Source organism: Rana temporaria, chromosome 13, assembly GCF_905171775.1.
Source record: "Rana temporaria chromosome 13, aRanTem1.1, whole genome shotgun sequence".
Taxonomy (NCBI): Eukaryota; Metazoa; Chordata; class Amphibia; order Anura; family Ranidae; genus Rana; species Rana temporaria.
Genome location: NC_053501.1, coordinates 73,042,039 through 73,060,309, shown reverse-complemented (window position 1 = coordinate 73,060,309; position 18,271 = coordinate 73,042,039). Strand labels below are relative to the sequence as shown.

Sequence of the window (18,271 nt, the reverse complement as noted above, 5' to 3'; positions counted from 1 at the left end):
CTGTAGCACTGACGTAAGTAATTTTTTCTTATTAAACTTTAAGAAAAACATAGAAAGTTAATTTAACTTTAATTATAAAACGTATCTAGTATATTCACTGTCAGTCACTTTATAGCAGGCAAGTAGGCATCACTTTAGCCAGTCACGTAGACATACCAGAGTGTTTACATTTTCTGGAAGCAGACATAATCGCATTTATTGACAATATACCCTGAAGAACTGAACAGTCTTTCGCACGGAGCAAATTCGATACACAAAGAATTGTCTGCACAAAACTGCTTAGAACAGGAAAACGATGGTTATTTTTGCCCCCTTCCCCTGATGGAGCCTGATGCATCCTCCTGCTCCACAGATGCAAAGGTACCTCAATCCAATGGGTGCAGTTTGCTCGCATCCAGCAGGGTAAGTCTCACTGTCCAGGCTGTCCGGTGACATCAAGAATTTTGATCGATCAAAAAAATTAAAGATTAATCGAGGAATTAATCTTTAATTTCCCCAGCCCTAATTTTTTTGTGACCAGTTTTAATAAAAGGAACGTTTTTTGGAGTGCGGCTGTCCAAGTTTTCCTCTATTTTTGCATTATCATTGCATTCCCGACACCCATGGTTTGGATCCAGTGAGAAGGCTCTTTGGTTTCATCTGATCGGTTACCCTTTCCTCTAAGGGTTAGTACTGTTGTTGGTGATGACACCAATTCATTTATTTTCACTACAATACCGATGGGATCACCTGGAGCACTATAAGCAGATGTGCTGTTTGCCTCATAGCATCATTTTGACAAAAGTCGAGAAAGGGAAGCTATCGTTTTAAATGTTTAATTCCAAGTAAACGGCTGAATCTCCATTTGAACAACTTTGTATGTGGACTTTTACTAGCCATAGAATTTACTATTCTGTTCAGCCAATCTTGTGGTTCACATACATCTGCTAAGCAGCATAGTAAGGAAGATGAGTTCACTATTTCCTGATTCTGCTTGTATCTTACATTAGAAGTAGGGATGAGCTCCGGTGTGTTTGCAAAGCCCACATGCAGAGCCCGCCAGGAAGTCGGCACTGCGCTGCGCTAATCGCAGGCAGTGAGACATTGTCCCGATGCGTGGCTGCAGAGTTCGGGAAATGTCTCGCTGCCTGTGATTAGCGCAGCACAGTGCCGACTTCCTGGCAGGCTTTGCGAACACATTGGAGCTCATCCTTAATTAGAAGTAAGGAAAAAGATTTGTAGTAGTTGTGTGACCATATAATTACAAGACTGTATTTTTTTATTTTTTTAACAGTAGTGTTTGTTTTAAAGGTTTGCCATCCTTTGTGGGCAACTATCCGAGCATGAAGGCATTCAGAAGCGCATTCAAATTGGATACATTTTTAAGGTATTTGGAATAGGCTTATATAAACAATATGGTCGGGGTTTGTTGATGGGGAAAGAAAGTATTATGCCAAAGAGTGCTTAAGACATTTTTATAGTAATATATCTGAAATATTAGCTGTTTCATGTTTTAGTAAGTTACTTTTCATATCAGGGGCCACGTCTCATTTGCTTTGGTCATGTTTGTCAATTTTAGGAGCACATTGAAAAAGCAATTACTCTACAGCCTGATGACTCAAAGTGCTATTATCTCCTTGGCCGTTGGTGCTATCAGGTATGTGCAACATAACAAGCTGTGTTTTATTATACTTCCATTACACTTAAAGTTACACTCCAGAGAGAAATTTTGCAGACAACATTATTATCAATATAGTTCAACAAGGGGGTTATGGCATCACATTGTTGGCAGAACTATATTGCTGACTACAGGGTTATGGTCTGCTGTTATCCTCTATTTCAGGGGTCTCCAAACCTTTCAAACAAAGGGTCAGTTTACTGTCTTTCAGACTTGAGAAGGGCCGGGTTGTGGCCAGCCAGGGTAGAAAAAGTCCTGAGCCCAGCATCGGTTAGAATAAATATGGCCTTAGGGTTGGTGGCCAATAGGAGGAGGAGGAGGAGGAGGAGGAGGAGTAGTAGTGCCCCTATTAGTAGGAGGAATAGTATCCCAACATTGGTATCAGTGGAAGAAATAGTGCTCCATTGTTTGTCAGTGGGAGGAATAGTGCCTCATATAATAGGGAGGAATAGTGACCCAAGGGCCGGATAAAGGCTAGCAAAGGGCCACATCTGGCCCTCGGGCCACAGTTTGGAGACCACTACTCTACTTATATAATTTATCCTGTTCTTGCGGCACATAGCTTTAAAGCGGAGATCGACCCAAAAACTGAAGTTCCGCTTTAAGCACACCCCCCACACAATATCAATATACACGTTGCAGGTCCCAGAACATTGCTGGAACAATGGGGAGGAGCTGTGCGACTCAAGCATGCACAGTATGCACCAGTCTGTGGAGCCGCGAGCTATAACAGCCGGGTGCCCACACTTGCAATGCTGGCACCGCAGAGAGGCGGGGTAGAGAAGCGAAGGTTTGGGATGCCACATCGTGGACCGTGATACAGGTGATTGTGTGTTTTTATTATAAGTCATCCGCTACACTTTTTGTAGCTGCTGACTTTTAATAAACACATAAATGAGTGGAACTCTGCTTTAATATGTTAAATTCCAGCCTCCCTATGTACCAATATAGCATTATTGTGCCTCTTTTGCCAAAAAGATAAAGCGTTCTAAAATGACGCACACCAGAACTTACCTCAGCATCCAGTCTGGTCTATGGAGAACTTCTACATCCTGGACAGCTCTTATACAGGCCAGAGACGTAGACGGTGCATATTACTTTCATGTAACCACGGGTTGCAGGAAATAAATTTGCATGATCTTCCATCAACACAGACAGTACTGATGGGGGAATCCCTCCTGCCATGACATAGTATCCTCCCTGCTAGGAGAAGACTATGATTATTGTTAGTGGCTATACCACAGGCAGGCTGGTTGTACCCAAGTTGGTCTATCAACTTGGTACAATCAGCCTTCCCATAAACAGTTCAAATATTGGCTAGTTCCTGAATGAACCGGTTCGAATCATGCCCGGTACCTAAAATGAACTAGTTGCATTTCCCTCCATGAACTGTTAACAGCATCCCAAATGAACAAGCAAAGACACATTAACACCAAACATCAAGTCCTCTGATGCACATGTTGATATTACTAAATAAGAGAAAATGGAACTAAACATGTATGATCACTTATTTTATTGACCACTTGGAAAAAAACATTCCTGAAGACACCTGTTTGTAGTTAAATACAAATCAAATCAAATGCAAACTTGCAACTTAATTTTAAGAAGAGGATATGTGGGTTGACGAAAAATGAACTTTATACAGCATTTAAACCTAAAAATAACGCGCAATATGCCTTTTCCAATGGAGTGTTTATACTTTATGTAGCCTTTAAATTATTTGTTCACGTTTTTGCATTGGCTCTTGTCTGATAGTATTGTGATTCAGGCACATACAGCGAGAAACCCAGATCTTTGGGTTGGTCAGATGGAAAGACCTTTCATGATACTGGAAGATCTTATTGGTTATATGATCATTCTCTTTTCCATAGGTGAAAGAAGCATTCACCTATGAGTTCAGTAAAATGTTACACAGGTGTCTATAAGGGATAGTGTGGCAGTACAGGTGGGGGCTGAAGGCCCATAGTATGTAGGGTGAAAATAGTTCTAGAAGAGCTACATACACAAGGCAATCCAGTCTTTTTATTCAACATTTTTTATTCAGATTTTTAAATAAGGCAATCCAGTCTTTTAAACAATATTCTATTGCTGTTGTTCATTTATAAGTTTGATAGACGAAAAGCATCTAAGCCACCATTCTCAGTAGATAATTGTCCTGTTTATGGGAACCTTGGTTTACTGGATCTGTTCTTTGCTATTAAGTTACAGTTTGAAGGAATAATATGTCAGTTGCCAGTTGTACTAATGGTTAAAATTATCATTATTATCATCATCATCGCACCAAATGAGAAATTTAAGTGGTATTAAACCCAAAAAAACAAACATTTTATATGTTGCAGTTTACAAACATATACGGTATATTTCACGAGATAACTTGCTGACTGGATTAACAAGTAAAAATAAAGGGGGGGGGGGAATAAGAAAACTACTGCAGCTACCACATCTAATTACTGGTAAGCTGTAATATGTTACATTTTTGTTTTAGGGAAACTAAAGGGTACATGTTTTTTCACCTTGATGCATCCTATGCATTAAGATAAAAAAACATCCGACAGCACCGCCCCCCCCCCCCCCCCATTTTACTTACCTGAGACCGGTCACCTGCGGCGCTCGCCCCCGACGTCCTCTTCACCGCCGCTCAGCCTGGTCGTTGATTGGCTAGAGTGGATGGATTGAAAGCAGCGCAGCCATTGGCTCGCGCTGCTGTCAATCACATCCAATGACACGGCGCCCGAGTGATACAGTAAGCGGCTATATCCGCTGGCTTTATCACAGGAGCGTTCCCGAAAGAACTTACCACCATGCGAACACGCTCGCATGAAGGTGTAAAGTTCTTGCAGGCAGGAGCAGAGACAGCCGCTGAGGGACCCCAGAAGACGTGCACAGTGGAGGTAAGTATAACATGTTTGTTATTTAAAAAAAAAAAATAAATTCTCTTTACAACCCCTTTAATGCTGCTTGAATTAACTTATGCAGTAGGCAGATGTTTGTGTGTGGTGTATCTATGTTCGCTAAATCCTTTGCTTATCACCAGAAATGATATTACATGTAGCTTAATATGTTGTGCATTTTATGCATATATTTGCCAGTGATTGGTGTCTGGATTGCGGACTGGTCAAGCTTAAACGTAGTACAAGTAGAAAAAATTAATGGTAACATAAAATGTGATTTTAGTAAAATATTGGATTGTATGTTCTTTTTAGTGTGTGTGTGTGTGTGTGTATATATATGTGTATATATATGTGTGTGTGTGTGTATATATATATATATATATATATATATATATATATATATATATATATATATATATATATATATATATATATATATATATATATATATATATATATATATATATATATATATATATATATATATATTTTATAAATTTATAATTTCGTTATTATGCCTTTTTAAATTTGTTGGCATGTGAACATGACTGTTTAGCCTACCGTTTTTTTAAACCTACCAGTGTACACTATTAGGTAGATTCAGAGAGATTGGCCCAACTTTGCGGCGGCGTAGCTTAGCGTGTTTAGGCTACGCCGCCGTAAGTTAGCGAGGCAAGTACTTGATTCTCAAAGTACTTGCCTGCTAAGTTACGGCGGGGTAGCCTAAAGCGGGCTGGCGTAAGGGCGCCTAATTCAAATTTGTCTAAGGGGGCGTGTTTTATGTTAATGGGGCTTGACCTGACGTTTTTGACGTTTTTTTTAAATTGCGCATGCGCCGGGTGCCTACATTTCCCAGTGTGCATTGCGGCTAAGTACGCCGCACGGGCATATTGATTTCGACGTGGACGTAAACGACGTAAATCCCTATTAACGGACGACTTACGCAAACAACGTAAAAAATTCGAATTTCGACGCGGGAGCGGCGGCCATACTTGACATTGGCTACGCCACCTAGGGCCTAGCTTTAACTTTAGGCGGCCTATCTCTTACGTAAACGGCGTAAATGTACTGCGGCGGCCGGGCGTATGTTCGTGAATAGGCGTATCTAGTGATTTGCATATTCTACCCCGACCGCAATGGAAGCGCCACCTAGCGGCCAGCAGAAATATTGCAACCTAAGATAGGACGGCGCAAGCCGCCGTATCTTAGATATGTTTAAGCGTATCTCTGTTTGAGAATACACTTAAACATAGGTCGGCGCAGATTGCCGGCCTAACTCTCTCTGAATCTACCTATATATGTGTTTCTCAACCGGAAACTGAACAATCAGCATTCATATGATTGCTCGGTTCTCCTTTAAGAACAAATACTCAAGCCCCTACAAGTGTATAAACATTTGATCCTAAATTAGAACATATAAATTTAGATATAGCAAGTCACCTAAAGCTGCCTGTACTGAAACTTTCATGATTCGGCCAACTCTTGTTTGTCTAGGTCGCTAATCTTGGATGGTTGGAGAGAAAAACTGCTTCTGCCTTGTATGAAACTCCACCAAGTGCTACCATTGATGAGGCTCTGCAAAACTTCCTAAAGGTGAGCTTTTGCACAGTGCCAATACACACTTTTCCCCTCCTTTTAAAGTAGACCTAGAGTATATGCAAATGTTGATGGTTTAGTTCACTATTTTTTATTTCTGATTTAGAGATTGACTATGTACAAGTATAATACTGTATTTACCAGGGTGGGCAATGTCATCGCTGCGCAGGACCAGGCCCACTGCCGCCATCTGTAAAACTGAGGCAAATTTATTTTTAGCAGGTTCTATTCAGATCCAGATTTACCATGGTCAGGTAGGGAGGGATACCAAAATCAGAAAACTATACCAAAAGTTTAATTTCATAATAAAAAACAAAAAAGCTACTGCAAAAGACAAGCTAAGCCTTTAGCTGAACTCCATTTACATCTATTGATTCTTCTTGGTAAAGAAATCCCTGTACCTTAGCTGAATCTGTAAGGATCATTTCAAACAGAGCAGCTTTTCTAAATCTCATTAAAAGGTGATCTCCAAATGGCTTACTTTCTGCAATTTCCAAATAAGACCACTTGCTTTTCTCCTTGAGCTGGGATACCAGTCTTTTCAATATTTCCCCGTAGTTCTTGCAGAGCAGTGCTGTCATCCTTCCATCCCCTGCTGTGGGAAGACCCAGCCTGGAACCCCCCATCTCTTCAGCACTTGATTGGCAATATATATAAACATTGCTACAGTCCCAAAGGATTGTGGGAGATGTAGTTCTGAGAGGCAAGTCTAACATCAATGGGATAAGCTATTAGGTGCTTCACATGTAGAGCGTGAACAGTGCCTATGGGTAGCAGAGCACAACTAACCGACCTCAACCATCGTGCTCCACCCATGCGGCACCCTTCCTTGTACCTGTTGGGAAGAAAGCACATCCCCTCTCTGTCTATTAATTAATATATGTCACAATTTGGAAAATCTGTCTGCAAACTGCCATGCCATGTGCACCCTTGCTTTTCATAAAGTATTCACTGATTTGAGTGGTTTTCAAATGTATTTATTAAGTGGGAGAGTAGAAGCTGCTTATTTTTGCAAAGTACATATTCAATGAGCTTCGTAAATAAGGTAAATCATTGTTTGCTTCAATCACGACTCCTGTCTCATCAAAAAGCCTGTTTCTTTAATTTCTCTCACACGATTATTTATTCAAAGTTAAAATCGCTTCACTTTTTTTTTTACTAAAGCTCAGCAAAAATAGTAAGTCAGTCAACATTAACTGAACTTAAAACCCAACTCCATGTTTACCGTGCCTTTAAATAGTTAATTTTGGCTAAGCTGGCCCAAACTATTCCCTTCACGAATACATGTGCCCACTGAATGTGCTGTATATATGGCCTGTATGTACATTGTCTACTCCCTAAATTTGACATTTACAAATTTTTATACAGCTGCAACGTTTTAATCCAATCTCCCCAATCTAGAATGAAACTCCCTGGTAGTAACTCGGAGTTCTTCCCCTTAGGGAGAGGTACTAGACAGGGGCGACCCCATCCCCACTTTTATTCGTTTTGGCTATTGAACCCCTAGCTTGCATAATTAGAAATGCTAAAAATTAAAGAACATACCAAGGCCCAAAGAAATTAAAATTGGGTTTATATGCAGACGATGTTCTACTATTTATATTGTTGCCCCATATTTATTTACCAGATTGTATTACTGAACTAAAGATCTTACAGGGCCTTTCAGGTCTGGGTGTAAATCTAAATGTTCAGGTATGCTCCTTAATCTCCCACCATGGTTGGCTGCTTCTCTGCAGGGGAGAGTCTTTAAATTTGCATGTTGTCCGCAAGAGATAAAGAAATGATCTCTCGTATATATCATTACTTAAATGGCTCGTACACACTTACGGGATTTCCGACGGGAACTTCTAGAAGGGAAAGCCGAGAACCTGCTCAGTCAATCTTTACCTTGCACACGGGCAGTCTTACCGACGGGAAAACTGCGATGGAGTTTTGGCTGGGAATCCCGATCATGTGTATGCTCCATCGCAGTTTTTTCCATAGGAAAACTGCCAAAAAACGCCAGCCTAAAGTCCGCCGGATTTCCTGGCGGAAAAAAGAAACTGGTTCTCTTTTTTTGTCCGGAGGTTTTCAGGCAGTTTTCCCATCGGAAAAACTGAGGAGCATACACACTGGAATTCCTAGCCTAAAGCGCACCTCAGTTTTGCCGTCGGGAAAACTGATCGTGTGTACGAGGCTAAACAAATTCTCTGTCCCTGAAACCTCTAAACCTGTGCTTCAGTAGGAGACCGACTTGGACCGTTCCTTTTCCACTGAGGACTGGAATACCACGATTAACAACCTGCGCAAATGTATCTCTGTTTTATATATATCAGAGAAAGGCCTAATAAATTATATACCAGATGGAATATGACCCCCTCTAAGATGCACTTTCTATCCATCAGATTCTCCTTGCTGCTACAGGGTATGCCCTGATCATGGCACTTTTTGTGGAGTTGTAAATTCCTACAACCTGTGTGGCAACATACTGCCACATGAGCAGGTAAAACAATCCCCCTAACCCCACAAATATGCCTTTTTATGTGCCCCTATACCTGATATACCCACCCCTGTTTTAGAATATTACATACCCTTTTAAGCCTCGTACACACGATCAGTCCATCCGATGAAGGTTAACCGATGAAGCTGACTGATGGTCCGTCGCGCCTACAGAACGCAGTGACGTAAAACACAACGACGTGCTGAAAAAAAACGAAGTTCAATGCTTCCAAGCATGCGTCGACTTGATTCTGAGCATGCACGGCTTATTAACCAATGCTTTTGCATACTAACGATCGGTTTTGACCTATCAGTTAGGCGTCCATCTGTTAAATTTTAAAGCAAGTTCTCATTTTTTTGACTGAAGGGTAAATAACCTATGGGGCCTACACACGATCAGTTTGGACTGATGAAAACGGTCCTTCAGACCGTTGTCCTCTGGCGATCCTATAGTGTGTTTACGAGGCCTCAAGCTCTATCTAATGGGTGATGCCTCATAATTGGCGTTCTTCATCTCTTCCATGGCCACAGGTATTTGCAAAGATGGAAATGATTAAACTATCTGAATGCATCTATCATACGCTTTATGACACACTGCATGTATCTATCGAAAAATTGGTTTACTGGGATATGCCTTTGTATTCAGCACCATAACAAATTATTATGTTTATCCCATTTTATTATTATTATTTGATCATTGATGCAATTTCAGTATAGATATGTTACCTTTTATATATGTATGTTTTATATCGCTATAACATTTAGTTTTATCAACAGTTTTTCATGTTAAAGCGGGAGTTCACCCGAATTTATTTTTTTAACATTAGATTGATGCTCATTTTGTCTAGGGGAATCGGGTAGTTTTTTTAAAATCGAAGCAGTACTTACCATTTTAGAGAGCGATCTTCTCCGCCGCTTCCGGTCTTCGGGACTAGGCGTTCCTATTTGATTGACAGGCTTCCAACAGGCTTTCGACAGTCGCATCTATCGCGTCACGAGTAGCCGAAAGAAGCCGAACGTCGGTGCGGCTCTATACGGCGCCTGGGCACCGACGTTCGGCTACTTTCGGAAAATCGTGACGCGATGTATGCGACCGTCGGAAGCCTGTCGGAAGCCTGTCAATCAAGTAGGAACGCCCAGTCCCGCAGCCCATACCCGGAAGCGGCGGAGAAGATCGCTCTCTAAAACGGTAAGTACTGCTTTGTTTTAAAAAAAACTACCCGATTCCCCTTCACAAAATGAGCCTCAATCTAAGGTTAAAAATTTACTTTTCGGGTGAACCTCCACTTTAACTATATCTAGGTCTATAATATGTTTTGTCTATATTTGATATTACAAGGCTCAGAACTTATTTTTATATGTGCATTGTAATATTAATGTACAAGTTTTTATATGGTTTTACCTTCTGAATTTATTTTGATACAGGCTGAGCAGCTGTCCCCGGGATTTTCCAAAGCTGCAAGGGTTTATATTGCAAAGGTAATTCTTACACCAAAGTTTGCAACAGTCTTCATATAAAGCATAAGCATAGAAAATTATATATATATATATATATATATATATATATATATATATATATATATATATATATATATATATATATATATATATATATATATATTGAGAGTTGTACAGTTTTTTTAGCCAGTTTCTTTTTTAAACTTGTTAGTATTTATATTTAAATATATCCTAAAAAAATACATCCACTGTAAATGTTACATTCCTCACACACGCATTCATACCACTAGGAAATGTTTTAGGAATTTCAAATCGTATCCCATTCAATAAACCAGCACACTTTTTTGCTTCTCTAAATTGGATGTATATTTTTACATATAGTGGAGTGATAGCATGCTGTTTCCATATGGAATTCATTACTGTTTTTTTAACCGGTTAAAGAATTTTTTTTTGAATACTTTTAACAAGTTTTTGTATAGCATAACGGGAAGTAATTGAGGAATTGGCTGTGTGCCAGAGAAAGGTGCACCAGGGGTGAGCAACTTATATTAACAAGTGCTATATCAGCCTGACACAATGACTCTAGTGTGCTGTTCTGCTAAATGAGGTTTTAACAATCTGCACTTCACTCCTCTGAATTAATGAGGTAAAATATGGCTTTGAAACCAGATACAGATCACATCTGCAGCGCTATCCTTCTTACTTTTTTTGTTGTTGTTAAACTACTTGTACTAAGCATGACTGCTTGTATCGTGGGAAATAAAGGGTCATCCTTCATATGACCTTATCTGTCAATGATATATATTATATAACATATTATGAATGTTGTACTGGGTAAAATTATACTAGAATCATGTTTTGACTCTTTTTTATTTATTTTTTCATAAGGCTGACTATGTCATGGTGAAAAGGCTAATTCCTTGTTTCTCTATTATTATTATTTTTTTTGATATGATGATGGGATAGAATACATGGCAGTAAATCCTCTATATTATACATAGCAGTTATATACCATCCAACTGATAGGCGATAAGTCGTATTGTGGTAATAACATAGGGCAGCACAGCAGAAAAGACCTAGAAGGCTTGGCATACACTCACACGAAACAGTCATATATCTCCTGTTTTCTGCCGGAATATCCTGAGCTATTTTCACATTAAATAAAGTAAACCTGCCATTGGAGAAATATGGCAACCAGCAGTGCCTGACCTTGTGAAAATGCTTACTGCCTGGCTAAAGCAGGCCATACATGGAGCAAATTTTTTTCCTGCAGCCATGGGTTGCAGGCAAGAGATGCACTCTTAAATGAAAAAGACACACATATGGAAAGTGAAGAGCGCTGCGCACCCCGATATATTTTGGCAAGGAAATTTTTCAACAATTACAAAATTATATATTAAAAGGGTTTAAATATACACATTTAATAAACCCTTTTAATATATAATTTTGTAATTGTTGGAATTTTCGCTGCTTAAAAACCCCACTGGGGAAAAATGTCCTTGCTAGAGATGCACTCTTTTCCTCCAACACAGTCAGTATTGACAGGGGAATCCCTCCTGCCGAGCCATTGTGTTCTCCCGGGGGGGGTTATACCCAATCTGATCAATCGGTCAATTTAGTAAATTCAGCGTGCCCATACATGGTTTGAATTTTGGCTGGTTCCTGCTGAACTGGCCAAGATTCAGACCGTCTAGGGCCAGCCATTGACTTTTGAAATCATTGGCCTGGAACAAGTATGTACATCAAGAAAGCGGAGAAAAGTCAAAAGTCCTTATCTGTAAATGTCAAGTCATTTATATGGCAGCATCACAACTTGAAACATAGGGCGGCCAAAATGAGAGGTCGGTATGGGCACCATCTGGGAGTCTTAAGTGATCTAGTGCCTGTTCTGATCCTAATGGTATGACATAGCTATTGAGAATGTGTGAGCACAGATCTTTTTTACTGCAAATTGGACTTCTTTTTATATTTGGTAAGCTCCACCATTTCCTCCCAGTATTTGGTGATAGTTTGTGCTTCGATGTTTATAGTTCCTTTTATGTTAGTAGAATGAAGAAATGTCATCAGCACACCAAGGATTCTTTGAAAGGTTTATTCCGTGCTTGCATAATAAATATACAGCAATGTTTCGGATCCACGCTTGGTGCCCGACGAAGGGGCCCTGCATGGCTCCAAAACGTTGCTTCATATTTATCATGTGACCACGGAAAATAAAGCTTTAGAGGAATCCTTGGACCCTTTAGAGCATAGGTGTCAAACACAAGGCCCGCGGGCCGAATCCAGCCCCTAAGCCATTTCATGTGGCCCTCACAACTCCAGCCCTCCTCCAGACCCTGTACTTTCTGTTTTTAAGCAATGCATCCATATTCTTCCCAGCAGCAGAATAAGGAAAGGGGGTGCACTGTGATGGAAGGGAGAGTGGGGGACTCAACTTCTGATGGTGGGGGTGGCTTTTGGCATCTAATGTAAGGGGAGGAGATGCGCTGGACATCTAATCTTACAGATATAACCGGCCCTTTTGAGGGCAATCATAATGCTGATGCGGCCCACGATGAAATTGAGTTTGACGCCCCTGCTTTAGAGGAATCCTTAATGTGCTGATGACATTTCTTCACTTTGATTATCCTTGGTTTCCAGCTTATGGTCATTACAGCACCCAGCATCACTGAACAGTGTAGTGAAGTCATATATAGTGGTAGATAAATCGGCCAAAATATTACAACAAACAGCTGGTTTTCTTGAATAGGTGCCTGGGAAATATTGTATTTTGATTTATGTTAGTAGAGGGTTCTTAAATAGAATCCTTTAGGATAGAAATATGAGAGCTGCCATTGTTGAGGCAGTTTGAGGGTCAGAGATCACCCGAGGCCAGACACTTGCTGCACTGTCAACTACCTGACCTCACACACTAAGGTTAATTTACTAAAGACAAATTTGCTGTTCCTGTTTACAAGGGAATTTTTACTTTGCAGTGGAATTTTCCCTTTAGCTTAGTGAATGAGATGAAGCTCTGCTGATTTTAATAATCCAATCACGTGCAAGTAAAATATTTTTTTTTGCATGTAATTGAATACTCTCTTCTAAGTGAATTTTCACAAGTGATGCCCTGTACACACGACCGTTTTTTTTGACATGCCAAAACCTGAAGTTTTTCTCAATGTGATTCCTCCCAAGCTTGCCTTGCATACACACGTTCAGTCAAAAAAGCGCTCGACCAAAGCGCGGTGACGTCCATCACGTACGACGGCACTATAAAGGGGACGTTCCATTCAAATGGCGCCACCCTTTGGGCTGCTTTTGCTGACCCTCGTGTTAGTAAAAGTTTGGTGAGAGACGATTCGCGCCTTTCAGCCTTGTGCTTTTCAGTCCGTTACAGCGTGACAAATGTGCTATCTCCATTACGAGCGCTAGTTTTACCAGAACGAGCGCTGCCGTCTCATACTTGATTCTGAGCATGCAGGTTTTATTTCCCCCTCGGAAAAGCATACACACGAGCGGTTTTTGCGACGAGAAAAAGACTGACTGGAAACACGACGGGGAAAAATAGAGCAGGTTCGAATTTTTTTGCAGGCAGTTTTCTCGTCGGGAAAACTGCTATGGAGCAAACACAGGACCGGTTTTCCCGACCAATCTAAAAAATAGCAGTTTTCTCTTCGAGAAAACCGGTCGTGTGTACGAGGCATAAGAATATACTTTCAAAGTGAAGAGCCGATTTATCTTTATTAGACTACCCCAAAGTCTCCCATCTGCTGAATGAGCAGTGAGTGATCTCTCTGACCCATTGACACACCATCTTACTCGGACAAAGTAAGTGAAGCTAAATGAGCGTAAACACCATAAACTTTGCCTTTACAGCAACCTGTACCGTTACAAAGACTGAATTTTTAGATAACTACATGAGCAGATTCTTGACTGGTTCTCTTTAAAGTATCTGTTGTGAATAATAGGGAGTGACCATGTTTTATTTTCTCTCTAGGGAAAAATGTCAACATGAAAGGAAACGCCAGCACCTAGTTTGCTCTAGGTCAGGGGTGTCAAACTCTATTTCATCGTGGGCCATATCAGCATTATGATTGCCCTCAAAATGGCCAGTTGTATCTGTAAGATTAGATGTCCAGAGCATCCCCCCCCCCTTACATTAGATGTCAAGAGCCACCCCACCGTCAAAAGTTGATTCTCCTATACTACCTTACATCACAGTGCACCCCCTTTCCCTATGCTGGGGCTGGGATGAAGATGGATGCGTTGCTTGAAAACATATAGTGCAGGGTCTGTAGGAGGACCAGAGGAGGGCTGGAGGCTCGAGGGCCACATGAAATGGCCCAGGGGGCCGTATTCGGCCCACGGGCCTTGTGCTTGACACCTGTGCTCTAGGTGTATGTAGGACCCTAAGAGCCGGTTCACACTGCCTGACGAGTCGCGTCCCATTCTATGCAATAGAACCGTTCTAATAGGAGCGACGCAAGTCGCTCCGCCTTAGAAAAAGGTTCTTGTACGACTTTGGGGGCGGCTCGGGGCGACTTCTATACAGAAGTCATTTTGCTAATCGTCTTGTCTTCAGGACGACTTGCAGAGTCGCCCCCGAAGTCGTGCCGCCGCAGTGTGAACCGGCTCTTAAATTGGAAATTTTCTTTTGTTGGTTATACAAATATCTTGGTGTTAGGAATAGGATGACAATTTACAGTGCACGGCTTTATGTTCTACTAAGCATCTAAAATGTATTTAGTGGGATGGTATATTCTTAAACAGACTGCTAACCTCACCTTTGAATTTGCAGTGTTATATGGATCTGGGCGACCTCAGTAGGGCTAACGATTGGATGAAACTGGCAGTGGAGCTTCCAGATCTAACAAAAGAAGTATGTACCGTATATTTCATAATCACATTTTAATAGACGGCTGAATTTGACTCCCTAACTAGTAACCACGCACATGGATGCATATACCGTAGTCCATGGGAATGTTTGGATTTGGAGGTTAGAGCTACATTGGCATTTTGTTACTTGTTTGCTGATGGCATATTTCTTCAGGGTCCAGAGATTAGAGTTTCTGTCCACCAGCCACAGAGTTGTCAATTATTTTTGTCGTGGACTCCCCTGTGTGGGCGGGGGAGGGGTATCATAGCACTTGCAGAGGGCTTAAAGTGGAGTTCCACCCATAAATGTAACATTACATCGGTAGTTTTAAAAAAAAATGTCATTAGTCCTTTAAGAAAAAAAATTTTTTTTTTTAGATGCCTTCAAAGTGTTGTTGCTAGGCAGAATAGTTAATCTTCCCTCTTCCTGCACCTAGGTGCTTAAGCTTCCTAACCTACACCGCACAGACTCCTGGGAATGTAGTGGGTGTAAATTTCCAGGAGTCTGTGCACTCCCCAGTCTCGAAGAGTCATGTGACTTGGACAGTACAGGTGCTAAAACCTGATCTGAAACCTATTACACTGCTTGTGCAGCACTGAGCATGTTCGAGATCTGCAAGGCTGAAATCCAGGAAGTCATACAGTCTGGCTTCATGATGCCCACACTTAAGATGGCCCCAGTCAATTTCTATTTTATAAAGTGTCTAAATGCTAACAACCTAACAAAACGGACCTTAGTTTACAGACTAACTTTACTAGAATACATTAAGATTGTGTATTACAGGGGTATTTATATTTAAAAAGTGAAATTGTGGCCGGAACTCCGCTTTAAGGAAAATGTGGCTACACTTTATGTGAAGTTGACATGGCTTAGTAAGTGTTCTTGGAAAAAAAAAGTATGATTTAGTCATAATAGCCTGGATATGGACAGCCTGGAGGCCCTCAATTCAAGTGCCATATAAATCCTTTTTATAGTTGTAAGAGTGGGATTATAAATGGTGAAATAAAATATTTCTTGAGCGCTTTGCTTAGAAGTCATTTGAATGCTGTCATCATGTGGGAGATTTTATATGAATTGTAAATTGTTGTCTGTTTTACATCAGGATACAGAAAGCGCACCCCTCCTGGAGGAGCTGTTGATGTCTGCAGCTACAGAAAACGATCTATTCTGACTACCTCTTCGGAATCGCATATACATATATACTTTATGGATTTACATGCTTTAGATCCATTTTTCATGAAGCTTTTAATCTTAGGGCAAATACTATACCAGTATGAAATCAAATTTCAGATCTTAGAACCTAATCTGAAATTGTATACACAAGTTTAGAAAACAGAAACTGTGCAGAGTTTTTGTTTTATTCTTATTCAGGCTCTAGTGATGTATGTATTTTTTGGAGAGAATATGAGCGCTTGGTAGTAATATTGGTGAAGTGGAAGGTGTGTGTGATATACAGTATCTCACAAAAGTGAGTACACCCCTCACGTTTTTGTATTTTATTATATCTTTTCATGTGACAACACTGAAGAAATGACACTTGGCTACAATGTTGTGTAGTGAGTGTACAGCTTGTATAACAGTGTACATTTGCTGTCCCTTCAAAAAAACTCAACACACAGCCATTAACCACTTAAGGACCCCTTCACGCTGATATACGTCGGCAGAATGGCACTGCTGGGCACATCCATGTATGTGTCTCTTTAAGCCCAGCCGCGGGGTCGTGCGCACCACCGGCGCGTGCACGCGACCCGGTCCGAAGCTCCATGGCCGCGGGACTCGCGGACCCTATCGCCGCTGGAGTCCCGCGATCGGTCCCCGGAGCTGAAGAACGGGGAGAGCCGTATGTAAACACGGCTTCCCGTGCTTCACTGTGGCGGCGTATCGATCGAGTGATCCCTTTTATAGGGAAACACAATATATGACGTCACACCTACAGCCACACCCCCTACAGTTAGAAACACAAATGAGGTCACACATAACCCCTTCAGCTCCCCTTTGTGGTTAACTCCCAAACTGCAATTGTAATTTTCACAATAAACAATGCATTTATATAGCACTTTTTGCTGTGAAAATGACAATGGTCCCAAAAATGTGTCAAAATTGTCCGATGTGTCCACCATAATGTCGCAGTCACGAAAAAAATCTCTGATCGCCGCCATTAGTAGTAAAAAAAAAATCATAAAAATGCAATAAAACTATCCCCTATTTTGTAAATGCTATCAATTTTGCGCAAACCAATCGATAAACGCTTATTGCGATTTTTTTTTTTTTACCAAAAATAGGTAGAATACGTGTCGGCCTAAACTGAGGAAAAAAAATGTTTTGTATATTTTTGGGGGATATTTATTATAGAAAAAAGTAAAAAATATTGATTTTTTTTTCAAAATTGTCGCTCTATTTTTGTTTATAGCGCAAAAAATAAAAACCGCAGAGGTGATCAAATACCACCAAAAGAAAGCTCTATTTGTGGGGGAAAAAAAGGACTCCCAAACAAAAATTTTGTTTGGGAGCCACGACGCACGACCGCGCAATTGTCAGTTAAAGCGATGCAGTGCCGAATTGTAAAAACTGTCCGGGTCCTTTAGCTACCTAAAGGTCCCGGTCTTAAGTGGTTAATGTCTAAACCACTGGCAACAAAAGTGAGTACACCCCTAAGTGAAAAGATCCAAATTGGGCCCAAAGTGTTAATCTTTTGTGTGGCCACCGTTATTTTCCAGCATTGCCTTAACCCTCTTGGGCATGGAGTTCACCAGAGCTTCACGGGTTGCCACTGGAGTCCTCTTCCACTTCTCCATGACAACATCACGAGCTGGTGGATGTTGGAGACCTTGCGCTCCTTCACCTTCTGTTTTGGGGATGCCCCACAGATGCTCAATAGGGTTTAGGTCTGGAGACAGGAGACATGCTTGGCCAGTTCATCACCTTTACCCTCAGCTTCTTTAGCAAGACAGTGGTCATCTTGGAGGTGTGTTTGGTCATTATCATGTTGGAATACTGCCCTGCGGTCCAGTCTCCAAAGACATGCTCTGCTTCAGCATGTCACAATACTTGTTGGCATTCATGGTTCCCTCAATGAACTGTAGCTCCCATATGCTGGCAGCACTCATGCAGCCCCAGACCATGACACTCCCACCACAATGCTTGACTGTAGGCAAGACACATTTGTCTTTGAGCTCCTCACCCCTGGTTGCCGCCACACACGCTTGACACCATCTAAACCAAAAAAGTTGATCTTGGGTCTCATCAGAACACAGGAGATGGTTCCAGTAATCCATGTCCTTAGTCTGCTTGTCTTCAGCAAACTGTTTGCAGGCTTTCATGTGCATCATCTTTAGA

The 18,271-nt window shown here is 41.0% G+C and overlaps 1 protein-coding gene across 1 annotated transcript in view; it reads left to right on the top strand.

Moving 5' to 3' along the window:
• The window catches only part of RMDN3 (regulator of microtubule dynamics 3), a 97,657-nt gene extending 81,203 nt beyond the window's left edge, over window positions 1-16,454 (top strand). The window contains exons 8-13 of the mRNA XM_040333578.1: window positions 1,291-1,366; window positions 1,559-1,636; window positions 6,043-6,141; window positions 10,048-10,101; window positions 14,858-14,938; window positions 16,038-16,454. Coding sequence (XP_040189512.1) covers window positions 1,291-1,366; window positions 1,559-1,636; window positions 6,043-6,141; window positions 10,048-10,101; window positions 14,858-14,938; window positions 16,038-16,106 — 457 coding nt within the window. The 3' untranslated portion in view covers window positions 16,107-16,454. The remainder of the gene's footprint in view (window positions 1-1,290; window positions 1,367-1,558; window positions 1,637-6,042; window positions 6,142-10,047; window positions 10,102-14,857; window positions 14,939-16,037) is intronic.
• The last annotated feature ends 1,817 nt before the right edge of the window (window positions 16,455-18,271 follow it).